The following is a 26,952-nucleotide window of genomic DNA, read 5'->3' on the forward strand; positions in this document are numbered from 1 at the left end:
CTAATAGTAGCCAATTTGGTTCCTTAACATTTTAAACAGAGCACCTTTTTCAAAGGCACCTTTCTGCTAATAAATTCAGTATTTCCTGAAAGGGCTGCCTTGTATCCAAATTCCACATACTACTGAATATGAATAATAAAATCTGACGTACATGGTGAACAATGCTAAAAATATAGGTAGGGGTTCCATTGATGACAAGGGTAGCTGAGATGTCTGTTGCAGCTTACAGTGATGTAACCCAACATTATTGATGTATTTATAGCTCTGTATTTCAAAGTGTTACCGCAAACTGCACAGTGCTTTATACGTAATTCAGTTACCTTACTATCAATCAGGAATTGTGTATGTAATTTTCTGTAATCACTTCAGAGGACTTTCTGGCAAACAAAATAGTTCAAAGTCCTTTATACTTCAAAGAATGTTGCACACACTTGTACTTGGCCATTGTTTGGTTATACACCGCAGAATTTCCTGTTGTTTGAACTTTCCTCTCTTCTTTCGTATTTTGACTCTGAGGGAAATACTGTGCATGAAGCAGCTACACACGTGCACACACACAGAGAGAGACAGAGAGACAGAGAGAGAGAGAGAGAGAGAGTCTATAGCAGCTGCACACATATTTAATTTTTGTCATTCTCTGCCATGCCTTCTGCAAGCACTTTCTTGCATATTATGCAGAAAATTCTGACTCACTGAATATAATTATTACCATCTGCAGTGTTCTTAATTAGGAAGAGGGGAAAAACATAGTGAACAATAGGAAAGCACGACATTCATTTTCATCAATACTTAGGAGCTGAGGCTGCAAAGTTGTATACTTACACAATCTTCCTGCCATCTTAGTGGTGCTTAGTGGTGCTTGTTGACTAAAAGAAGTCCCCAGTGAGTTGTATTCTTTGATAATCACATATATGCATTTCCCCAGAAAAGTAATATTTTCCATGATATGATGAAGATTTGATCATTTTAAGTACAAAAAGGACCCATCATTTTACATAAACCTATGAAGTGATTGGACAGATCTCTACAGAGTTCCTTGAAAGGAGAAAAGTTGGGATATAAATGTATTTATTTAAGAAATTTAAATACCATTCCTATTTAGTACATTGAATACAGTGAAGTTCAGGATGGTTTACAGCATATTAAAAATATAACATATAGTACCAGACTAAATTTAAACAATCACAAGATAAAATTAATAACAATATCACATTAATAAAAATAAAACAGAGTATAAAATCAGAAATATAATTTGATAACATAATTATCAAATTAATTAAATCAAAATCAAACTAAATAAACAATCCCAGTGTCATATAAAAGAAATAAGCTAAAATTGTAATTTTTTAACAGTTAAAATACTATTAAAATAAAAAGGGGTTGACCTGGTACCAAAAGGTATATCATGTTGGCACCTGGTGCACCACTCAGGGGATCTGATTCCATAAACAGAGTGCCACAACTGAAAAGGCCCTTCTCCAGGTAGCTACCTGCTTTATATCCTTCATAGCAGGTTCCTGGAGAAGAACCTCTGATTATTATACAGGGTCCGTGCAGGTATACACACACACACAAACCACATCAAGCCATTCTTGGCACCTTTTCACATAAACTTTCCTCCATGTTATATGCAACTTTATACTATTCTTATTAATTTAGTTCCTGTACTGCCCCAATAACTGAAGTTCTCTGGTGGTTCACAGCAATTAATAAGACATGCAGTTATAAAATACAGATATAATAACAAAATGCAAATACAAGAAAACTCAACAAAAATTAAAACAATTGAAAATGAAAACAGTAAAAGCTAGACCTGCTAAAACATCTGACCTGTCCCATCATATACCATTAAACAGTTGGGAGTTAAGGGTCGTCTTAACCTGATGCTAAAAAGAAGGTGATGTTGGCACCAGGCAGGCCAACTGGCAAGAGATCATTCCACTGAGAAGGCCACAGAACTTAACACAGAACTTTCAGTGAGAGCTGAAATTGTATTGTGTGTTGAACTAGGACTGGGGAGACCTGGTTTCCGATCCCCACTTAGTCATGAGGCTTACTGGCTAACATTGAGCCATACAAGCTTTTTAAAAGACATGCATAATTTGCCAAAATAGGCACATTCCTGCCAAGTGATGTGTTAGTGTTTCTAAATCTCATTGATTTCACTGGGAGCATTGAGCCCTTACCTAACTCCTTGAAATAAGAGGGGCTAAAAATGTTTAACTGCAGCTGGATCATCACTAAGGTTTCCAAAATGAATTGACTATATTTGGCTTTAGTAATATATACTGCGTACTTTTAGATAACCCAGTGAGATTAACCCCTGACATTTATAACTGATATGTTTGTGTGAGAGCCACTTCGTAATGATATTTTTCCTACATGGAAAATGTTTTTCTTCTGAGTTTGTGTTCCTTGAGCAAAGGGACGGGGGCCAGGCAGAGATACTGGAAAATGCCCAGGTCTCCCAGTCCTTAACAGTCTGGTCCACTGAATTCCTGTGTACACTTGTCACACATGGAGAGCTTTGTGGAGCTTTCTGGGGATGTTTCCATTGCGGGTTCTGCACCCACAGTAGGGTTGGATTGAGCACTAATGTAGTGTAATGCCAACAGTTGTGTTCAAGGGACTGTATTATGAATTCTGCAGTGCTTCAGCCCTGTGGGCAAAGAGGAGCCCTGCTTCCCAGTAGCTGGCTTCTAGCAAAAGAAATGTTAACTTGGTGCACTTTCATGTATATAAAGCTGCTATAGTAATTTTAAGAGGTGTTTTATATGTGTTGGTTTACATTTTTCTTTATCCCTGATCTTTCTACAGAGTTTATGGTTACTAAAGCACTTCATTTTAAAGGCAGAAGGGGGAAATTCTTACAACATATATAAAATTATGAAAGAGTTTTAAAAATGTTCTTAAAGCCACCTTCTGCAACCATATCTAGCATGTGGAGTTTAACCTGCATCCTTTTGCAGCCCAATTGACCTTGATACTGATCAAGCAGTTCATCACCCATCCCTGATATTTTGTGGGCCAAACAGACTTTATTTTAAATCTGCATGTAAAAGCTATTGAGATTTGTCTGTTTGTTTTTAATTATTCTAGAGTAAACATAGGGTAGGGCTCTCAATCCAGCTTGGTACCCCAGCACAGGGGATAGCTGGGGCTTTTTAGAGGCAGATCCAGGCCGCTGCACCTACTCTAGAGTAAAAATGAACAAAAAAATAGCTGCTTGAGTCAAATTTAAAGTCACATCTGCCTTGGCCCTGTATAAGTAAGAAAGGGATATTGGAAGGGGATTTGCCACCTGGTGATGACAGCCTACAGCCAGTCAGAAATGGCAAAAAAAGGGGACACAGCAGATTCCAGTAAACCCATACCAGCCTTTTGGATGATAGAAGCAAGCAGAGAATGAGCAAAAACTTCTGCAGATAACGTCCAAACAATGGGACTGTCAGCTAAGACATAGTCTTAGAATGTCATGTTTATGGAGAACAAATAGTTTTTATTTTTGTTTGCTACTATTACTCCTCTCTTAAAATATTCCACCTTTGCTGGCTTTGCTAATTCCAGGATCCTATTGAGTTCAGCTCAAAGTTGCCTTGCAAGCTGTTAGGCTGCAGCTAGATATGCCTCATTCTGCCCAAGGCTGCCCATCCCCTTCCCGCTGGGAGGTGGGGGAATGGCACCAAGCTGTGCCACAGCCTCCCCCTCTTCTCCTTGCATCCTTTTCTCCTTCTTTGTGATTTTTGTGGGGAAACAGGAAAAGCTGTCAATTTTCAATTATCAACCCAGTAGCGCTGCCATGCTATGCATTAACAACTCTCTAATTCTTTTCCATGTTTATAGCAAGCCAGAAAGCCTTACGATGTACGTGATGTTATAGAGCAATATTCTCAGGGCCATCTCAACTTAATGGTGCGGATAAAAGAGCTTCAAAGAAGGTACAGTATAGAATCCAGCTGCCCAAACTGATGGATAACTGCATGATTTATCTAACTTATGTATGGCCCAGTCACTGAAGCTGATGACATAAGGTCTTTAACAATTGCTGATCCTACAGCTGACCTATGGAACAAAGGCATTACATTTCTAAACCAGCAGTGTGCAGAACAGAATATAGTACAGAGTAGCATGGAGTACAAAGATGTGAAAGGGAGGAAATGTACATAGAAACACAGAAAATGGAAAGGAAAGAAAGTTGGGGGGAGTGCTCTTTCAGAAGATGAGATTTGATTACTTGTTTTGAACATGATACATTGACCTAGCAAATGTTTGTTTAGTGATTAATGATGGTACAAGGAAGAAGCAGCAAGCTAAAGATGGAGTGCATGACCCTTTCCCCATCTAGCAATTCACCCCCACACACACATCCTTCCCTCTTCTGGGCTTATTTTCAGGCTCAGAGCTGGCTCCAGTTTTGGCAGTAGGAGTGGGAAGGTAAAGTGAGGTTGGGCGGCAAGGGAAGGGTTAAGGTCTACCCTCTTCCCTTCAGATGTCCCCTGTATTCACACATCAGACATTATGAAGCTAGCATGGATTGGGAACACCATGTTTGTCATATATTTCAACTCCAGGAAAAAGGAACAAGGATGAAATAAGGTTGCATTGGGTTGGAAATGTGATGCTATTTTTCCTGTGCCTTTCTCACTCCCATTTTCTTCATCTTCAGTGTGAGACCTTTAGAAACAAGGGAAACCATCCCCCATATATTTAAAAATAAATGGTTGATTTTACCCTCCCAGGCCATTGAATAGGATAGGAAGAAAATCAGAGCAAATAAATATTGAGTAGGTTTGTGCAAAATAAAATGATTACAGAAATTGCCTGATTGCTGCCAATGGACCTGTTTTTACTTAAGCATTTGAATTCTGAGAGGAAGGAGAAAATAACACTACTACCACAATATTTCATTCAACAAAAAGCAGAATTCCTTCAGTGGTGCAATCGTGTCAGTGCTTTAGAAGAAAGTTTTAGAAGACTGTCGTCTGTTTTGCTATTTGAGTGGCTTCTTCACAAAGACCTATTTGGATCAGAAAACCGCCTTAATGTTCACAGCTAAATGTTCAAAAGAGCACTGCATGTGCGCCAGTTGCTTCATACATGAGGCTGGAGTAGCAACAATAATTGCTATTTATTTTCTCTCATTCACTCTGAACAAACGTCTGTCCTCTTACTGATACTTTTGCCTTTGTTTCTTGTTAGGCTGGACCAATCTATAGGGAAACCATCATTGTTCATTTCTATCTCAGGTAAGGCTTCATCAATAAAAAGCTGTGGAGTATGTCTACCTATGCCATCTGTTAGATGATGGATGTGCCTGGGAGGGGAGCCTGGGAAGTGGTGATCTGTTTGATAAATACCTTGTCAGCAGTACCAGTTAAGCCAATTTCACAAGTAAGAACCTAAAAACAGAGAAGTGAAGCACCTAAATTACTGGAAGAACAAGTAACATAGTCTGCCAGTTAAGTATTCTTGCACAATATACAATACAATTACATTACTAGGGTAGATAATAAATAGAATATAATTATTTCTGTGTAGAGCTTTCATATTTAGATTTGATCCAAATGGTGCCAGGTGTTCACATAAGGTTCACAAAATAAAACTAGACCATCCGTCTTTATGCATTTTTGGCATTCTTCACAGCCACTGGATATCCAGCACTTTTTCTACACGAGACTGTTAATCAGCTACACATACTTTAAGTTTCATTGCAGCATTGCTGAATGCTACAAGTTTCCTTTCCTGCTTTTCTACTACCTAACCTCCAGGTGGCGCTGTTTTATAATGGAATGACACAAGAGGAAATCACACCTTCTTGCATCTGTACAATTAAATTCTGCATTTTCTTGCTCTTAAAAAAAAACATGGGAAGTGCTCATTGAGTAAAGAAGTGAAAGTGGAAGGTCACAATGTACTGGCTAACTACAGGCCCATTGTTAATCTCCCCTTTTTGGGTAATGTGTTGGATGGAGCAGGTAGTGGCCAGGCAGTTGCAGGCACTCTTGGAGGATACGGATTATCTGGATCCATTTCAATTGGGCTTTATGCCTGGGTTTGGAATGGAGATGGCCTTGGTCACCCTGTATGATGACCTGTGTAGGGAGAGGGGCAGGGGGAGTGTGACTACATTGGTTCTCCTCGATCTCTCAGTGGCCTTTGACACCATCAACCATGATGTCCTTCTGGACAGGTTGGCCAGGCTCAGGGTTGGAAGCACTGCTTTGCAGTGGTTCTGCTCTTACCTGGTTGGCCGAGTCCAGAAGGTGGTCCTGGAAGACTGTTGCTCTGCACCATGGCAGTTGCATCATGGGGTACTGCAGGGCTCAGTGCTGTCCCCCAGGCTTTTTAATATCTATATAAAGCCACTGGGAGAGGTCTTCTGGAGGTTTGCACTGAGGATTCAGCAATATGCTGATGATACTCAGCTCTACCTGTCTTTTACATCTCATCCAGGTGAGGCTGTCACTGTCTTGAACCGGGGCCTGAGCTCAATAAGACCAGATGAGTGTCAATAAACTAGGGCTTAGTCCTGACAAGACGGAGGTGCTACTAGTAGGGGCTCATCTGACAGCTTGGAGGGGCATCGCCCTGTCCTTGATGGGATTGCACTACCCCTAAGGGACAGAGTCCACAGTCTGGGGGTACTCCTGGACCCGGGTTTGACCCTGGAATATGAGGTGAGCTTGGTGTCCAGGGGTACTTTCCTCCACCTACAGAGGATATACCAGCATTGTCCCTACCTGGACAGACAGAACCTGAAAACAGTCACCCATGCACTGGTAACATCCAAAATAGATTACTGCAAAGTGCTCTACGTGGGGCTGCCCTTGAAGACAGTCCGACAATTACAATCGGTACAGAATAGGGCTGCTTTGTTGGTGACGGGAGCCCCTAGAGCGGCCCACATAACACCTATACTGAAAGATCTTCATTGGTTATCATTTGTGGCCCAGGCCCATTTCAAGGTGCTTGTGTTGACATATAAACCCTAAATGGCTTAGGACCCGGCTATCTTAGGGAGCACCTGCACCTGTATGTGGCTACCCATCCTTTGAGATCTATGCAGGGGGCCCTCCTGTCTGAGAAATTCCTTAAGGAGGTGAGAGGGGTGGCCGCTAGGAGGAGGGCCTTTTCTGCAGCTGTTCCCCATATTTGGAATGCTCTCCCCAAGGAGATTCGCCTGGCGCCTTCCTTACTTTCTTTTCGGTGCCAGGCAAAGACCTTTGTTTTTAAAAAATATTTTACTAACTAATTAGTAAAGCCGTAAGACTTTTGTTTTAATTTTTTGCTTAATTTTATTGTTGTTTTTAATATGTTATTGTTTTTTATTATATTTTTATCTTGTGACCCAGCCACCCAGAGGTGGTGTGGCACAATTGGGCAACATGCAAATATTTTAAATGAATAAATAAAACAATGTCATCTTAAGAACCCATAAACAGTCCTAAGTAGGGGATGATGAGTGCTCAGTAAATGCCTCAGTAAGAGCCCCTGGTCTGCTGTTGCTTGGGTGCCTTTTTTTAAACTTGAAAAACTTGTTTCTTTATTGATCCCTGATCGATCAAACAGTGAACATGATGACTTCCCAACATCAAGCAGCCACTTAGATTTGCCTGTGTCTTTGTTCTTATTCTGAAACGTGGTAGTGGGAAAGACAAGGTTTCATTGCCAAGGGAGTGGGGTCAAGTTTCCCTGTTTCACTGCAGGATCCTGTGCCTCGGTCCAACTTTATAGCTACCTAATACATGGATAATCAAATGCATTTGAATGCGTATTGGTATGCACATCCCACTGCAAATAAGATAGTATATCAAAATTCTCTCCTGCATCCTGCTACAGCTAAACAAGGACTACTGTATCCAACAAAGGCTCATCAGCCCAGTTGCCTTGGTGATTGGGACATGTTTTCTCCTTTCCCCAGCATTCATCCCTTTGTGAACCTTTATGGAAAAGGGTGCAGAGCATCCTTTTAGTTGAGCATCAATGGGGAAAGTCATAAGCATCAATTTCAGCTTAGCCTTAAGTAGGGTCAAGACAAACCCTTTTGCAGTCTATCCCTCTAGCATCCGCTGACCTATTCTCATGCTTGACCTGGTACTGCAGAGCAAGGCAAGCCACGAAGAAGCCCACACACCCCTGTCACAGGCCCCTGGTTATGCATGCAGCTACCTTTCCTGTCAGGAGTGGTTGCAGGATGCAGAAGTGGCATGCCACAAGTTGGTACACCAGCCACCATTCCCTGCGGCTAACCCTGTTCTCGACTCACTGCTGCCAGCAGTGGCACACATGGAGGAGTGCATGAGACTCAATTCCCAGCGAGCATCCCACAAACATTGCGCACAAGAAGCTAGGACTTGGGCTCTGGCCTGTTGCAAAGCCATCCCGAGCCTGAGGAGCTGAGCCCAGGAAATCCGATGGCTCTGGTCCCCTCCTCCCAAATGGATTCCTCACACATCCCTAGCCCTACATGTAAGGATTAAAGGGGAGACACTTGCCAAGAAAGGGTTAAACACTTTTCTCTAGCCTGAGTTGATTTATCCTCCTTAGAACTAGAACTCAATGCAACTGTACATAGAAGCCACTTGTAAGGAAAAAAAAACACATAAAGGTTAATATTACTAGTTTACTAAATTTCAAATTAAATTATGCAATAGAACTGAGAAATCATTCCAGTTTCATTAGTCATGAAATAGAGGGCAGAGGTATATATTTTAGCACATAGGGCAATTTTCTTGTTGTTGACTATCCAAGGGTATTGCCTAGTGAGTCCGTAGGACAAGTATAAGTGGGCCACTGCTGTAGTCAGCCATTGAGGGTGCAGACGTATGCAGTCACACAGGAAAAAATCCCCACACTTGCAGCATGTCACAGCCAGTTTAGCTCATCATTCTTTGTCTTCCATAATTCACAGCTGAATTAGGCTCTGTGTATGCTTTGCTTCTATAGTAATCAATAAGCTTTATTCTTATTGAATCACAGGTATCCAAGATTATTCAATCTTCAAATGTCATGTATCAGAACTGTATATTAGGAAGTTATTCATTGTAAACACCTGCAAGCGTGCAAGTGTACCTCAAGAGCTATGTACCAGCCCCTACTGTAGTACATTCTTTAGCTAAATTTATTTTTAAATTTAATTGGCATTTACTAAATTGAATGCAGTTTAATTTTCCTGATTTAAAGCATAATATGAAGCCAGAATGCACTCTCTATTTGAGGCCATTAAAAGGCAAGGCTAAGGTCGATAGTATTAAAGGAATTAAAAAGCTGAGCTTAATGTAATAAAATTACCCATCTGTCAGCAGTGTTCAATTAAGTAGCTCTGGTAGGCTAGTTAAATGGAGTCACATGGCTTCATTCTATACTATTGTAACATTTGATATTCATCTAAAAATGTTCTTTCTATACAGAAAAAAACAAAGACCGAGGGAATAATACAATCGGTGCCCGACTGAACAGAGTAGAAGACAAGGTAGGCCTAAATCAGACTGTCAATAAACAACAATTGTGCTTGTCTATATGAAACAAAACAAGCACACATGCACACACTCTTACCTTATGGCACTTTTTAAAATCACAATTTTAACTTCAATGAGACACAAGAAATCAGACAGCCTTTAGAAGAATATATGTTGCAACAAGTGATTGAGCAACCTACATATGAGAACATGAGCAAGGATAGGAGGTAGTTTGGAAGAGACAGAAGGATAGTTTCACATAAACAATGTACTTTGAATAAGAGGATGACAGATCTTGTTTGTAAAAGAGAATGAGCAGATGTGTTATGCAGTATTTTTCTGCACTTGCAAATGAAGTTAATAATATGCTTGGATGTGCTTGGAATGAACAGATATACCTCTAGCTTTATTAACTTAATCTATTTCTTTTGGATCCCACCATTCTTACTATAAAATTGTAACTCAGCAATAGCAATGTGAGATTAAGATCTAATGTATACTGTTACAGTGCATTGCATCTGTTCATCTGTCCTGATTTGTTTTAGCTTGTTAGTTGTGTTCTTTCTAGCTGTGGAAAGGAAAGAAATCCATCTATTACTAGAACAGCCAGGCAATTGCCAGTAAGCTTGGGATCAAATACAAGTAAGACACAAAAGAAGAGGAAACAGGAAGTGAGCGGTTATCAAACAACTGGAGCAACTGAAAATTTGCTAACAGGGAAAAATAGTAGTCATGAGGATGGAAGGATCTTGAAAGTGCTATTGATTTTATAAGAAAAGGTCTAGTTCTCTCACTTATACACACTGCTCTTCATGCATACTGTATCCTTTCCTCCTCTTGTTTCTTCTTTCCTCTTCTTTTCACTGCCATTCTTATACACGGGCCTTTGGCTCTACCATTCTGTAGATCTGGGAAGGATGGTGGACCACAGCAGCAGCAGATAGTGGGAGGGAGGAATAGCTGCCAGTTTCACTCTGATAGTCTGTGTTCCAGGAATATACAAAGGGTTTGGTGGTGCCAATAAGGATCCAAGCAGTGTTAGCCACACTGGACACAGGGTACAGGCACAGTTCCCAACTTGTCCTGCTTGACAGATTAAATCTGTGCATCAAGTGAAACTTCTGGATGCTCTTCAAGGGGAGCATTATGTCAAGCATGCTGGAAGGTGTTGAGGGTAACTGTTCCTAACTTTGGAACGGACCAACTCTGGGCACACTAGGAGAAAGTGTGCAAATGCCCAACTTGCCTCCTGAAAATCCAGGGATGGCACAAGGCAGTCAGGCTATGAATCTCCTCCACAGCCAGCAGGAGAGCAGCCCCACCTAGAAAGAGGTTGAGTCCCAGTCCCCTTGCCTGACTTCCCGCTGTCCAGCAGCACTGCCCTCTTGAATGGCTGTGACTGCACCTCAGGCACTTTCATCCTGCCTACTCTCTGATGTTTGGAATCTTGGTGTAAAAAAGCAGAAAACAAATGATTCATAGAATTGTTACTCATTTTTTTCAGCTGTATTTAAAAGAATGACATTAAAAATAGTTGACTTTTCCACTTTGCTGTTGTGAAGCAATTGTAAACTATGTGGTCATATTTTTAATTCCTTTTTAGAAATAAAACATGTCATGTTATTGTCTGTGCCACTAGCATTGTAGACTTGTCTTTCCCCCTCCCTGACACTCATTACTGCTTTTGTTTGCACAGACAGTCTTTTAAACATCATCTCATCAACAAAGGCAACAGCATTTGGTATCAGTCCCCATATTTTCCTCTGTGGCTATGATTCTCTCCTACAATTCTCATGAGACGAGAGCAGAGAAAGAAAATCAGGCAAATTTAGTATGGTTGCAAGATAATGCTCACAGGGTACAGTATCTCTTGTACTGTTATGGTAGCAGTTCTGATGGTATCAGCCAGAGTGGTGGGAAGATTGTGCTGTAAGGGTCATACCTCAGAAATACTTCATAAGAAGGGCTTGGCGTGGAATGTGAAGAATATTTTGCATTTCAGATGACTTTGTTCCTGTTGCTTGGCCCAGAGCCTGTCTCTTCCCCACCCCCCAAGCACCACACACAGAGGAGGAGGTACCACACACACCACACACAGGAGGAAGCACCCGTGGAATAGATGTAGAAAGTATTAGAGTGGGCACAAAAAGGTCCTTTCTAATACTTAACATTTTTAATTTAGTCAGTAGATTTGAAATATATGCGTGGAGTATATAACAAATGTGGAAGGAAGCAGAAAGAAAGCGGATGACAATGAGTCTTTGTAGGGCAGGGTGGGGAGCCATTTTCAGCCCGAGGGCCAAATTGGCCCCAGGCCAGGATGACAAGGGCTGCATGCCAGCACTAGGCAGCTCTTTTCAAGCAAAATTTGTCTGCTGTAGTCCTTCATAGTGGTTTGCTGCTGAAATTGGGTAACAAAGCATCAAGATTTGGTTACCCCTTCATATTTTAGCAAGGGGTGCAAGAGGACCCTGCAAGCTACACGTTGCTCACGTCTCCTGTACAGGCTGATGATGCTAACATAGGCTTGGGTTTCAGGAAGACATTTTTCCACTGTGAATTAGATCCAGATGGCTAGATAAAAGAACAACCATAGTGCAAAAATATAGCTGTATTTAATGTTATAATTATTAAAATACTGGGCTGTGAGCATAAAAACATTAAAATTTAGGTGCAAATGCTTCTGACTGTGTTTATACCCACACTCTGTTCAGACTGTGTATCCAAAATGCTGTGATATAACTCCTGACAGTGAAAATTAAGGTGGAAAAAGTTAGGAAGTTACTAGCAAATCAAATAAACAGGGATGCTGTTATTTTTAAATAAGTGACTGATCTGAAGGCTGACTGTTTGTGTCTGTATTCTTCTGTGTAAAAGAAACAGGCAGCAAATCTGAGGTGAGTCACTATCTTCCAAATGATGCAAATCCTGTTTTGTCTAGCATTTCAAAGATAAATTGATGATGAAAGCAGGATTTGAAACTGAGCTCATGCCGTTCTTGGGTGCAATCTACACACATCTGAGGTAGAGTCAAAGTGTACTGTGAATATGCAAAAAAATGCCTCGTTAGGATCATTTGGGAGTGGGTGGCACGAAATGCTTTGAAACATTTGTGTTAATAAAATGTTTCTTGTAAGTCTGGTAAATCACCACATCAGGGCATTTCTTTATGGAAAAATAGGCCAGTGGTTCTCAGATCTCTGATACAAGAGATACATTCACATTTTAATGGTGGTGCTGAGACCTCATCTGTTTTAATGTGATACTAAAATTAAATACTGTTGGGCTAAATTTGGCATAATGAAGTATCTGTCAAAAGCAGATTGATACAGGGTCACCTGAGCTGAATGTTTCCATGCAAGTCGTTCCACAAAACTTTTATTTACATTAGAATGTAAGACTGAAGGTCTGTCTAGTCCTGCATCCTGTTTCCTATGGTGGCCAACCAGTTGCCTCCAGGGAAGGTGTGAAGGCAACCGCCCTCTCCTGCAGTTTCAGCAACTGATCAGGTAAACTGTACATTAATACACATGTAAAAACAGCTGGTAGGAAGATGTGGGGTTTGGATCCAAATTTAGTCATGCTTCAAGCAGACCCACTGCAATCAATAGGTCTAAAGATAGGTATGACTACTTTACCGTACTGATTTTAGAAGGACAGCTCTAAGCATAACTAAGAGTGCGTTTACACATTATGCTAAAGCCACTCCTGTGAACAAGCTATATAGTGGGGGTTATGTGTTGAAGAATCCACAGTATGCCTGGCAGACTTTACAGCTGGCCATGGCTTGTTCTCACCCTCCTTCCTCCTCAGTCCTCATGGGGAAAATGTTTGTACCTGCAGTAACTGATGCAGGTACACACATTTCCCTTTTGTTCACCTCCCAACTTTTTATTTTATTTTATTTGGATTTTCTAGACAGAAACGTGCATATATTTACATGTGCGTGCACCCTCCCTCATATGCCTGACACCTCTAAGAAAATCACAACCTAGTGGTAGATGAATGGATTAGTGTAAATGAAGAACTGGAACCAGAAGTGCTTGATCCATTGCCCACGGGGCATTGTTCCCTGGGTCCCACCCACCCACCTCCTCATACTGTTTTTGTAAACTATCATGGAGCCTCAGTAACAGCAGCACTAAATGCTCTAAAAACAGCTGTGATAGGGGGGAAGTTATTATCTCCCCCTCTGGGGAGAACTTAAGGCACTGAAAACTGTCAATGCTGTGTATAAAATTGAGAGAATTATATTGGTAATGGAGTTGTGGCTTCTGCATTTGATGTAGCTACTTTTTCCTATTTTCAGTCCTTTTCCGTGGCATAAATGGGTGCACCTTTCCCTTACTATTATTTTTTCCTAATCCTTGTCCATTTTGTGCAAATTAATCTAGGCACAGTCTTGTCTTGTCAGTTTCCTTGTATGCTGCTTATTGTATGTCAGACCTCCCTTTGGTAGATGAAATGTACAAGCAAGGTTATGCATATGGGCCAGTTGCAAGAGAGCTCCTGCATGTTGTAAAAGACCATTGAAAATACATACACAAAAACCATATTTGCACAGCTTTCAGGGAGTGAAAAACAAGGTAGCAAACAAGTGACATTCACTCTTAAGGGCAAATTTCCCTCCTGGGTTTGGACAATATGATAATCCACCAGGATATGAACAACTCCTGGAGCAAGCCATGGTTTGTCCACAAATACAACCCACCCAGAAGAAAGTTGTTCACTTGACATGACAAAATGACTCAACTTGGCTAGCTGTCTGTGATGGGTTGTTTTGTGAACCAGATCTAAGTCTGAATCCAAAAGATGTGCAACAGAGCAACAGCCGTAGCAAGTTGTCACATTTCAGGTGCATGAAAAGTAGCATACAAAGAGCTGCATCTGCCATTTCTCAGCTTCTACATTTGGCACTTGACAGAATGATGAGAAATGAGTGCACAGGTAGAATTGCTCCTGGATGAACTGAAATATGATTCCTCTGCTAGGGGACAAGTACACAAGAGTTCTGCTGGATCTGACAAAACAGGCCCAGCCCTACCATGAGGCAAAGTAAGTGAGTGCCCTAGGTGGTGAATGCAGCAGCAAAGTGCCAGAGGAGCCATGTAGTCTGACCAGTGCCCCCTAAGCCAGCCTCCTGCCTTTGGGTGTGGTGGAGGCCACTATTCTGTTGTCAGCACTGAAGAAAAATACAGCTGAGAGCTCAGTTGGCTTTTGTGCATGGAAAGGGAGGAGATGCCATCTTGTCCTTCACTTCAGGCATCTTGTCTTGGGCTGTCTCTGAGACCAAGGGGCCATCTTATTCTACATTGTGTTGCAGCTATGGCCAGCGAAATGCCACCGGCTACAGTTGTGTTTGTGTAAAAACAAAAGGCATTTTGGTCAGGAGGCTCGGTTGCTTTGCAAGTAAAGAACCAGATTCCCTCTCCTCTAGTTATCCCCTGCTCAGTTCAAGTGCTGTTCCAATAAGAGACAGAAATGGGTTTATTGTGGGCCTTATGCAGTCTCCAAAGAAATCTGGGAAAGGCTGTCAAGAGAGTGAGATGCCCAGGTTTACCATATCTTAGTTTGGAATAAAGTTACTTTCCCCATAGCAAGCGTATTCCATGGTGTGTGTGTCAGTGAAAAAAAGAGTGTCAGAGTTGGGGAGGGTGGGGAGGAGAAATTTTTGCTTTAGAAGCTCAAGTGCTGTGGCTCTGCTTAGGGAAGCAGGTTTGTAGTGGCTTATGGCCCCTTTTTATTTAACATTTGGAACTGTGCCAAGGAGTTTTAGGTTTCATATATAAAAAGCAGCCTGTATTCATTCAGGAAGTAACCGGGCTTGGTACATGGAGTCTGCAGGGAGGAAGTTAAAATGAAGAGGGAGAACCTCTTTCAACAATTAAATCAATTTTGTTTTTCTGAGCTTTTAAAATCCCACCAGTTTTTAACTCAGCAAAACTAATAATAAAAAACAGAGCAAAATAAATTGTCTAGGAATAATTGGAGGAGACTCATAATGTTAAGTTTTTCATTGTTATTTTATAATATAGTCCTAGTGGAAATTTTTAGTGGAAGATCCTTCGGGATTCATGTAGATTTGATAGAACGAGACTGAACTTCTGATAATAATCAGTGTTTCCAGCTCAGTGTCATTGGTGCAAAAGGGGTGACATGGTAGGAGATACTTAGCGTGCTCCTGCACCTCTTCTGACTCAGGTTCAATAGAAACTGTTTCCTGTGTTAGGCAGTGTTGCAGGAAATAGGATGAAGAGGCCTGTGGCACCTTAAAGACTACCAAATTTATTATGGCATCCACTTGCAAGGATTGAGTCTGCTACTTGATCAGATGATTGAAGTGCTATCCTCAGTTGCAGCTATATGAACACGTAGGGGTGTGTGTGTGTGTGTGTGTGTGTGTGTGTGTGTGATGGTGGGGACTGTAAAGTTAGGGCCCATGTCAAAGGTAGGCCTAGTCAGGCACCTGCCGAGAGCCCCCCTCCCAGCAAGGTCTCAGTGCCAGGTGCCCCCTGGAGTTGCTGCTGCTCTTCATAGTCCCAACCTGCTTATTCATGTGCCTCTCACTGTGGTTCAGACAATGGAGATGGTGAGAGGAAGGAGCTGTATTGGCTGTTGCCTACTTGCTGACTGGTTCTGTGTCTGCCAAGTGTCAGGAACTGGGTTTCCCCTCTTGATTTCTTTCAAACAACAGACAGTCTTTTGCTTAAGAGCTCTTTATTTCTGATATACAGCTCGCAAACTATAGCGACCAGAAAATGTGTCTCTGTACACAAACAGGGTGATTCATTGATCTCAAAGTAGATAGTACAGAGAAGCGCCAACTCCTTTGGTTTTAACTTTTGTGGATTTGATTAATTGTGCCTTTTAATTAATCAATAATTAAATAGAATCCTTAAAAACAGTGCAGCCTGCTATCTATCTCCTACTCCACAGGCAGCCACAGGGGGAATGCTCCCTTTCCAGCTGCCACTGGGGCTGGCCCAGAATGGTGTGCTGCCCCCACCAGTGCGGGCAGGATCGGTGCCGGACTCGGAACTGGGCATGTGGTCATGTGTGAGTTCCCCCTCCGGCCCTGGGAGGCAGGCCAAGAATACCTTCCTCTTTCCTTCCCAACACCAAAGCAAACAAAGGGCAGCTGTAACAAAAAAGAGGATGACAAGCCATAGCAGTCAGTAGCATTGACTGAGTTCAGACAACACGGTAACCCACAGTCAACGGTTGCGAGTGAGCTGATGTTCAACTGCGGGTTGTTTTGAAGAGTGGGGTTCTTGTGCCATCTGAACACAGCTATGCTAACAAGCTATGGCTTGTTAACAACAAACTACCCACGAGGCACAAAACATAGTTTGTGGTTGGGTTGAGAACTGTAGATTGTTCATCATGGTTTTTTATGACAGCTTGGGTTCAGACAACATGAAAAACCACATTTAAACGACAGCCCACAGTTTAACAGCACTTTGTGGTACAATGACAACCCGTACTCATATTGGCAGCAGTAAGAAGGGAAGGACGCATTGAGGGTGTCTTGCCCAAAAAAACTTGGGCCCTCCAAAACTTGGATCTGGCACTGGGTCAGAGGAAAATGAAATTTAAGAAGTACAGACAGTCCCAGTGCAAAGGGTGGATAGTCCTGCTGCCCTCACACAAAAGGGACTTGTAATATATATGGGTTTTTGGTGTCTCCCAACTTTGTAATCCTACACAAGGGTTCCATTCAGCCAGACTCCAGCTAGCTCTTCTGTCTGATCTGCTTTTGCATAATAACTAACAGAGGCTCTAGGTTGTAACTCAGTATTCCCTAGAGAGAATGAAATCCATCTCTTTCTTGCTCCCCTTTCCTTCACTGTTTTTAACACCTTTGTGTCACACAAATATCAGAAATGCTAGCCTTCATTGTGAAAGACTAATGCTTTTGTGCAGGTGCACATCAACTCTGTAAATTGAAGCTATGTTTGTCTTCCTTGAGCAAAAGAAAGAATGGGGGAGGGAAAGAACAAAGTCAGCATCTTGATGGTGGGCTAGAAAAAAGGTATGATGCAATGTCAAGTGGTGTCATATAATCCTCTCTTGGTAACAATAGTCTATTGTTTAGTATTATCACCCAAGTTAGCAACAGAGCTGTTTCTAAGAAATTGCCTGATTTATGATGACATTACCGGCAAAAGTCTTTTGCAGGGTGCATAGTCAGCACTTCAGTTTGTATATCAGGGAGATTTAATCGGTTCTTTATATTCTCCCATTCAGTCTGCCTACCTTATTGTTTATACAGCTATGTTCTAACCAAGTTAACACTGGCTCTTCACTGTGAAACAGAATTAGATCAGAGAACTTACTCATTGAAAGTTTTTAATGCTTGGAGGAAGGACATCTTGAGGAAGGCAGAAGCAGAAGTACAGATGACAGGTTTTCCTTTCTGAAGCAGGCTGCTTCTCGGGCCATATCCAGAAAAAGGCTTTGAAATCAGAGGGAGGGTATGCAATGTTCATTTGCATCCTGCAGATCCTGCACAAATATGTCCACTTGATCAGTCCATCGCCTGTTCATATGTATCAAACCTACAGGCTGTGGCAATCGGTGCAATTCATTAATTTGCAGGAATATGAAAATGTGAAGTGACATTTGCTGCATGCTGTTTTACAGAATTTCTGCACACGTACACTGTAAAAATTCATTTGCTGTGTTGTCTCCTAGATCATTATTTTGTATTGTTTACTGAATCCATGTGGCATAATATCCACCACATAAATCAGTATTTCTCTTGTGGTGGCAGAAGAATGAGGTAGCAAGTTCTTGGAGAAAGTATGCTCCACACCTGTTGGATCTCAACGAAGGGTCAGGCCTCAGGCTGTTGTGCTGCAGGGCCAGAGAGCTGATGGTCAGTCCAAATGGGCTGCAGACAGATGTGCAGTCAAGACCTGGCTGGGCCCAAGTTCCAAGGCAGTGAGCCTCTGTACAGTGAGCAAGTACAGAGACAAGCTGCTTAGCTTGAGACCAGGTCTGTATTGAAAAGAGTTCAGTGGAGCAGACGGAGCCTGGATGCTTGGCACTCTGGTTCAGGAAGCACACTTGGTGTCTTAGGATGACTTTCCTTTCCTGTTCTGATTAGAGTTCTGATCTTTGAACCCTGAATTCCCTATATTTAGTCATTCGTTCCACGCCTCCAGCTCCTGAATCTGACTATCCTACATTTTATACCCTGGACATAATGATTGCGGGGCCGTTTAAATGGTGATGTGTATTACTCCAAGTTGTGAAACACACAATTAACATTGCTTACCATCACACCACTCCACTTCCTGTTCTGCCCTGTTTGCTAACCCTGATTAAAAGAGAGAGAGAGAGAGAGAGAGAGAGAGAGAGAGAGAGAGAGAGAGAATATCTGAATATGCAGAGTTTTGCACTTAATTAAATCAGAACACCATCATGACTCCAGGAATAAATGGAGTTTGTTTCTGTGCTTGCCTCTTCCTACCTTGAGGCAGGAAGCTCAGCTGTGGGAACCCAATTTTGGCCCTGTTGAACCGAGAACGGGAGTGGACAGCCTGGAGCAATGCTTGTATTTCTTGTTCTCTCTGTCTTGCAAGTGAGAAAAAAGGGAGGGAGAGTATACACCACTTTGCTGATTTAAAAAATTGTATGATCATTAATAAATTAAGTTTAAAGAAAATTTCATTCTTCTGGTGTTTAATTCACATTTGATAGAGCACTTCATTTTACAACAGTGAAAGCTCTGTGAAATTTGGAACAAACAATAAAAATAATCGAAAGAGCTACCCAGTAATCTAGCAGTGGGAGAATTTGAAAATTGTTTTCCTCCATTCCAACTTTTAGTTGAATTGGAGGCAAGATATAATCCCTTGTGATAATGCAGTGATTAATAAAGGACTTAAGGGTGATTAAGGGTATTAAAGGGTGGAGCTGGGCTTCACTCTTGACCTTTTACTTTCTGTTTAATCAGGATGTCATTTCAACCACAATTTTTATATCTGCAGCCTGTTACAGTTAGGTTGGGTGTAGCTTATATGAATAGGGGTTTTTTTGTTATTTGTAGAACTTTGTATTGTAGAAAGCAATTGTGTATTCTGCAGCAAAGTATTGGCAACAATGTATGGAAAATTATTCATTATTTCAAGCTAATGAGATTACTGTCTAGAAACAGCCAAAGTTTAAAGTTCTCAGTGACTGCTAGAGGGGGGCATGTTATTTTGTTGATGAACCTATTACAGCCCCAGATACATTTGGAGCTGGAGGAAACTCAGCATTTTACAAAGCATTTTAACTGAACATTAAACATACCAAGTTTATTGTGGTATGTTTTACATTACCTAACAGACTACTACAGCATGATGAGGCTATATCAGTAGATGGAGCTGATTAGATAAAATTAAATGTTTGGAAATGTCTTAGCAAGCATGCTGCAACACAGATGTGTTTGTGAGGTTAATGAATACTAGCCAAAGAAAAATCAATTGCTTAAATATAATATAATTATCAACAGCAGTGGAATCTACAGTTAGAAAACTGGGGCATAGAAAGATCACACAGGGCTTCTTACAAGGCAGGGGAGTTTAACAGCAGGTTTGGATCTTAGAAACAAGTAAGTGCTGTGAAGAGACTTTCCCACAGTACACATGAAGTGTGAACTTGTGTTTCACTTTGCTGCTGCTGCTTCATCTCCTCCTCCTTGTGAATCAGTTGGCTTATGGTGATAAGACAAAGTATTAAATGATACTGATTTCTTAAACGAGAAGAAAATTGTACAGATACTTCAGAACTATATGGAGCACCAGGAGACTTCTAACCTGGTAGAATCAGTATTATTTGCAATAAACTGTCAGGAGGGAAAACAAAACATAAAACCTGTTTACTTATTCCTGGAATAAAACAAATCTGGGAGAATTAGGTATGTTACCACATTAAGAAACAAGTGAAAATAAAGTCAAGTCAGTTTCTGTGTTCTTTGAGGCAAGATTGAAGTTTGTTTGGGCAGGCTAAGAATGACATCATTTTACAATTGCTGTTTTAGAACAATGTATGTTGACAGAATTAAAGTTGGTGTCTATATACACAGTTATTGTAGATGGATAGTGATCATCCTAAACAAGACATCTGTCCCATTTCAGAAGCCAAAGCAGGGGTCCAAACTATAGTGCCCATTTTTCAATTATTATTATTATTATTATTATTATTATTAGAACATTTCTGTGCCGCCCCTTGCCGAAGCCTCGGGGTGGCTTAAAACACAATAAAATACAAAAATAACAATATAAAATTAAAATTAACAATATAAAATAAATAAAAATATAAAATATGGATTTTATATATCCATAGCAATGAATGCATATCAAATGCATAGAACTTTCTAATAATTATACATAGTCTTCAATAAAAGCAGACCTTACATCCAAAGAAATATCCATCTGAAGGTAGCATCAATAGACCACTTGTTTAGATATTGAAAGCAGTGTAAGGACCAATTTATTGCATAGTAAAAGGTGAGTAGTTTTCCTTGCAATTTGTATTATCAATTGTTTTGCTGCAAAAAGAATGTAGAATGAATTTGTGCTGACTATTTGTTAATTAACATGAAGCCAGTAAATAATTTTTAAAATATATATATTTAGGAATACTCCAGTACAAAATGTATCTGTTTAATAACCTTCTCTGAAAAGGAAGCAACTATTGGACATTGCCAAAGCATATGTTTAATATTACAAAAATTAGACAGTCCATTATCAAACAGACGTTGGTGTGTCCAGCAGATACAAAACAAAAGCTTTTGCTGCATAAAATGCTGCCTAAGATACATAGATAGGACAGGTAGACACCAAAGCAAAGCTCCAATGCTTAGACATCATCTCCAGTTCCCAACTGGGTCCATGGGTCCAAAAAGGTTGTGAATTTACTGTTCTGTTAAGGTGGAGATCAAAACCTCATCATCCTTCATATGTTGCATGGTTTATATGTTGCATAGGAGATTAGAAAATGACTGATAGGACATTTGCAACCATAAACTCTGGCAAGCTGATCTAAATACTTCTGGAACTTGGAAGACATTTTGCAGCTGAAAGTCCCACCATCTGCTTAAGGGGGCTGAATCCTTTCATAACTACACATCCCTAGGAGATTATCTCTTATGCGTGACATTATATGACTAAATGAACAGATAATTAGTGTTGGATCCAGGTGGAAGCAAATCCAGATGTTGAAGCCAAATGAGCTATGCCACATGCAGCAGAGAAAACTGTAAAACCCAAAGAGTCATCAGCCAGAAGAGCCTGAGGCATTCTTTCCTGACCCAAATACAATAGTAACCAAGTAGACCTTTGTCAGCCCAAGGATCAAATTTTAAGTTACAGTTATTCATGAAAGAATGATTCCTTCTTAATTGCTAAGTGCTTTACAATCATATCTGGGATCTAGCTTTTTTTTAAAAAGTATATAAATCAAATATTGTTAGTCCTTGTTAAAATTAATCACTAGGATGTAATAATCAAAACTGTTTGTTCTAAAGAGGAAAAAGTGATTTAGCATGACTCCATCCTGCTTTATTACTGTAACTACCCAACACTGAACTTATTTTTTGGAGAATATTTCAGAAGATGAAAAAATAGGCTTGCAATTGGAATTTAAAAAACAGTCTTCTGGATATGTGGTTTTATGCATGCATGTGTTAGAACAGGGAAGATAATGTGACTTTTTCAGTTCTGCCATGTAAGTGTGAGGATGCCTAAGTGACTAGAATGGAAGGAATAAGAAGACAAACTCTTACAGAAGACTCACTAAGATGCCACAGCATAACTTAAGGAACATAAAACCCTTCAGAACACTGGGATGGGATGTTAGAAAGATCCTGTCTGTGTAAAACCTCCCAAGCAACATTGCTAATTTTGTACATCTTCACGATTCATAGGTTTATTATAGTTCCAGTGCACCCATGACAGTACAGTACAATAGTTTCTCCAATCAGAAATTATACGGACAGATTTTATTTTAACCATCAGTTAAAGGAACAAGAAAGGGAGGCAGGATTAATTCTAGGTCCTTGCGACTGATAACAGTGGACGATCAGAGTTCTGCATCTCTGGGCTAGTGTGCATGGTTCTTGCTATTAAAGGACTATAATGGTTGTATATATAAGCTAATCTGGCCTGCAGATGCTTTTGCTAAGCATTTGGTATCCATTCTGTCAAGGCAGTATAACTGCTGCTCACACTGGTGTAGCTAAAGTGAATCATGGTTGGTCCGTGAAGAACATGGCCATGCTGTGTAATAAATACTATACAAAAGGAAAATCAGCTCATGTGTTTTCTGGGAAGTTTCAACGTGCTGGTGATAGGGTTAGCCAGCCTATGGCAGGCAGTTGCTCAAACCTGTCCAAGCCCTCTTGGTCTGTGTCAGGCTGCACATGTCCTTAGCTGAGTGCTGGAGACTATCGATACCGTGATTCAGAGTCCTTGGCCTCTTTATGACTAGCTAGATTGCATCTTCAAAGAATGAGGATATGAAGTAGAATGAAAATGCCAAGGGGAAGCGAAGAGATAAAAAAAAGCTTAGTACATTATCTTGCTTTAGGCAGTTTTAGAGGAATCTAGATTTAGAAAATAGTCGGTTCTTTCCTGTTTCTTAATGGGGAAGTTGCAAACTAGTCCGTCAAAGAGTAAACTATCTAGAGATCCTGTTCCGCTCCCTTTTATGCATTGTCATGCTCATTTGCAGTGAGTTAAATGATGCTTAGAAATACATGTTCTTTTCTAATAGCACCTTCCTTAATTAAAGCCACTGAATATTACACAAAATTCCTCAGATCAATTTTAAAGGCTTCTTGAAAAGAGGAGCAACACTTATTTATGCAGGGTTACTTCCAGCAAAACCCTCCTGCAGATGGAAGAGCTCTTTCCAGCAGTGGGAGGCTTTTGGTCCAGTGGTTCTTTCTGCTGGTTGAGCAGAGTAAGTGGGGATGCCTGCCAATCCCTCCCTCCCCTGCCAGTCCCCAGAGACAGGGGGACCCTCCAGGATTGTTATGGAGAGCAGCTACAGAGGCAGAAACATTTGTCAATGAATGCTGCTCAGGGACACTCCCATCAGTGGACCAAAACTCTGGCCACACCTCACGTTGTTTGTGGATTTGTAGCAACATAATGTGCTATATTAACCAGTGTGTAACTTTACAGGAGATTCTTGCTAAAGGAGTACAGTATAATGCAGATATAAAGACTCTGGGAGCAATTGAAAGAAGGGGGAAGAAAGGAAACAACACGAAGCACAGATAAGCTCTCATTCATAGTAAACATTTTTAAAAATACAAGATTTCAGGTGCCTTTCATTGCCAAATTCTAATGCTGCAAGAGCTATAATGCTCATATGGGCAATTTACAGCCCTCTAGATGTTTCTGCCTACAAGTCATCCTTCACAACTGGCCGCTGATGGGCCAAATCATCTGGAGAACAAAAGTTCCCCACCCCTGCTATAGACACACAAATCACATATAGTTGTGTCATTTTTTTCACAATGGCCATGCTTCTTACCGTTATCCCGAATGGGATTTGTTATACCAGCTAACCTTACAGAGTTAAATGGCACACGCTTGATATGACCCAATTCAACAAGTTGCTTAAAAATACATCTAATTTTAAAGCAAATGCATTTTTTATGATTGCAAAACATGGCATCTTACATAAGCAAAGGAAAATGCTTTCACTTGTGTAATTTAAAAATCTTTTCATCGTACTTCGTACAGAGTAACGTGATCCATCATCAAATCAATGCAGACCAACAAAAAGTGTGCTTGGCAGAACACTTTTATTTTAAACTATTTTCCCTACATAACTATATTGATTAATCTTTTTTCTATACCACCCAATAGCTGAAGCTCTCTGGGTGGTTCTCAACAATTCCTAACATTGAAACCACAAATACAGATAATGAAATCAGCATAAAAATTCAATATACAAAAATTAAAACTATATATAATGCAATCCTGTGGCCCCTAAACAGCACGTGGAGGGCCGTAGGATTTTTCAGAGTCCCAGTTCTGTCACTGGACAACAACTCCAATGTTGTGCTCAGAGTGTCCTCTCCATGCATTCACAGCAGGAGTGGAAGGAACCATGCCAGCTGTTCCTCTGAGCACTGTGGGGTGACTGGCTCTGCCAAGAGGTGAGGAATCCTAGCAATCCCTCAGTTCCCTTCCCTCCTATTCTGAAGAAACACAGCCGAAATGAGGCATTCAGTTGTCTTGCAGGGCAGCAGGCATGTGAGCTTCATCCCTGTGGCCCTCTGCTCCTAATCCCCTGAGTTCAGAGAATTGCAGATCTTGCTGTAGGATTGCACCTTTAAACAGCTGAAAACAATGTCAATAAAAATAGTAGATGTGTTTCATATTTCAAATATTCATTCATTTATTCATTGCTTTTATATATCGTTCAAGAGCCATATATGGCTCCCAGAGTGATTTACAAAAAAGTTTATAAAACCAAAATACATGTTGGCTTACTGGCACAAAATTTCAGAGGAAGATCAGTCTGTGCTTTACAGACTACAGCAAAGCCTTTGAATGTGCGGATCACAAAAAGCTATGGATGGTCCTGAAAGAAATGGAGGTGCCTCAGCACTTGATCCTCCTGATGTGTAACTGTATCATGGACAAGAAGCTAGTGTTAGGACAGAATATGGAGAAACAGAATAGTTTCCTATAGGCAAAGACATTAGGTAAAGGTGTATTTTGTCTTCCTATTCCTTCAATGTATATGCAGAACATATAGGGAAAGCTGAATTGGCATCAGAGCAAGGAGAGGAAATTGGCAGAAGACACATCATTAATTTAAGATATGCAGATGATACCATACTACAGGCAGAAAGCAACAGTGACTTGAAAAGACTCCTGATAAAAGTGAAAGAAGGAAAGTGCAAAAGCAGGACTCCCATTCAATATTAAAATGAAAACAAAAATCATGATTACAGGACAGTTATGTAACTTTATTTTCAACAATGAAGAAAGATTGTGAAATTGTGTAAGATTTTGTATACCTGGCTCAGTCATCAACTCAAGGGGAGTCTGCAACCAAGAAATTAGAAGAAGATTGTGACTTGGAAGGGCAGCAGAGAAAGAACTAGAAAAGGTAATCAAATGTAAGGATATTTCACTGGAGACCAAGGCCAAGATCATCTACACCAGGGGTCTCAAACTCGCAGCCCGTGGGCCAATTTCCGGGACGGGCGGGGCCCAGGGGAGGGGCCCTGCGGCCTTCAAAGCGCCGGCGGCACCCGGGCCGGCCGTGGGATGAGCGGCCCACCCCCACCGCAGTGGTGGAATACTTGATGCGGCCCAGCCTCACCCAGACTCTACTTCCCGCGGCCCCCAGGTAAGTTGAGTTTGCGACCCCTGATCTACACTATTGTAGTCCCTGTCACTGTATATGAGTGTGAAAGCAAGGCAATGAAGAAAACTGATGGAAAGAAAATGGATGCACTTGAAAGTAAGGTTGGGATGAACACTTTCAGGATTTATCCATGGACTTCCTCCAAAGCTTTGGCCCAGTCCTACAAAGTGACCCAAGCCAAGAGGCAGTCTGCAAGCACTCACATACCGCTGCGCCACCGACAACCATCCCCTGCTGTGAATGGTGGTGGTGGCAGGCAAGGAAGGAGCAGGGCAAGTGGGCATCCCAGGTGCCATTCCTAGAGGCCAACCTTCTTGTCTGTCTGCTGCTGTTGGTGGCAGCAGGAGGCACAGAAAAGGAGTGATGCTTGCACAGTGCATGGAATTTGAGTGCATGGATGAGCACCCCATGAACGCTGGGAGTACTTGCCAGGAACTTGCACTCTGGGCCTCTGCAAAGCAGACTGGAGCCTGGGGAGCCAAGTCCAGGGAGTCTGATGTATTCCCACCCAGAAATGGATTCTTCCCACACCCCTATTTGAAACATGGTGCTAGAGGAGAGCTTTGCAAATATTCTGGGCAAACAGAAGGCTGAAGTGGTTCCTAGATCAAATCAATCGAGAAAACAAAAATGACAAAACTGAAACCTTAGATACATCATGAGAAGACAAGACTCACTGGAACTAGGGAAAGTCAAAGGCCAAAGAAGAAGAGGATCAAGTATAAGGTAGATTAATGTTAAAAAGATTTATTAATTTATGCATATATTGCTTAATGATTTTACTTCTTGATATGAACCATTTATCCTTTAAATACAGGATGGTACAAAGAAAGGAATGGGAAATCAAAGGAGGAGGAATGGATTGACAAGAGGTAGAGGGAAGGTTAACTGTTTGTGCTTTGTTGGAAATTGAGAAAAATATACTTAATGAACTGTTTATAACAAAAATCCTGTCATTTTAAAGAACGGTAGTATCCTGGCATTGGATACACACTAATGGTATCATCCATATACATATCTAGTTGGAATTAAGCTCCACTGAGATCATTTGAAGGAACTTCCTAGGTAAGTCTGTTGTACCCAGACTGCACAATCCAACATGTATCTA

At 41.0% G+C, this 26,952-nt stretch overlaps 1 protein-coding gene across 3 annotated transcripts in view; it reads left to right on the top strand.

Annotated features, from left to right (window-relative positions):
- Positions 1-26,952, top strand: part of KCNQ1 (potassium voltage-gated channel subfamily Q member 1) — a 386,754-nt gene that overhangs the window by 263,754 nt on the left and 96,048 nt on the right. For all 3 annotated transcript variants that reach the window (XM_044425571.1, XM_044425572.1, XM_044425573.1), the window contains 3 exons: positions 3,844-3,938; positions 5,200-5,246; positions 9,411-9,472. In XM_044425571.1, the coding sequence (XP_044281506.1) occupies positions 3,844-3,938; positions 5,200-5,246; positions 9,411-9,472 (204 nt within the window). The remainder of the gene's footprint in view (positions 1-3,843; positions 3,939-5,199; positions 5,247-9,410; positions 9,473-26,952) is intronic.

The sequence above is a fragment of the Varanus komodoensis genome, unplaced genomic scaffold (genome assembly GCF_004798865.1).
Source record: "Varanus komodoensis strain SLA01 unplaced genomic scaffold, ASM479886v1 scaffold16, whole genome shotgun sequence".
Classification (NCBI taxonomy): Eukaryota; Metazoa; Chordata; class Lepidosauria; order Squamata; family Varanidae; genus Varanus; species Varanus komodoensis.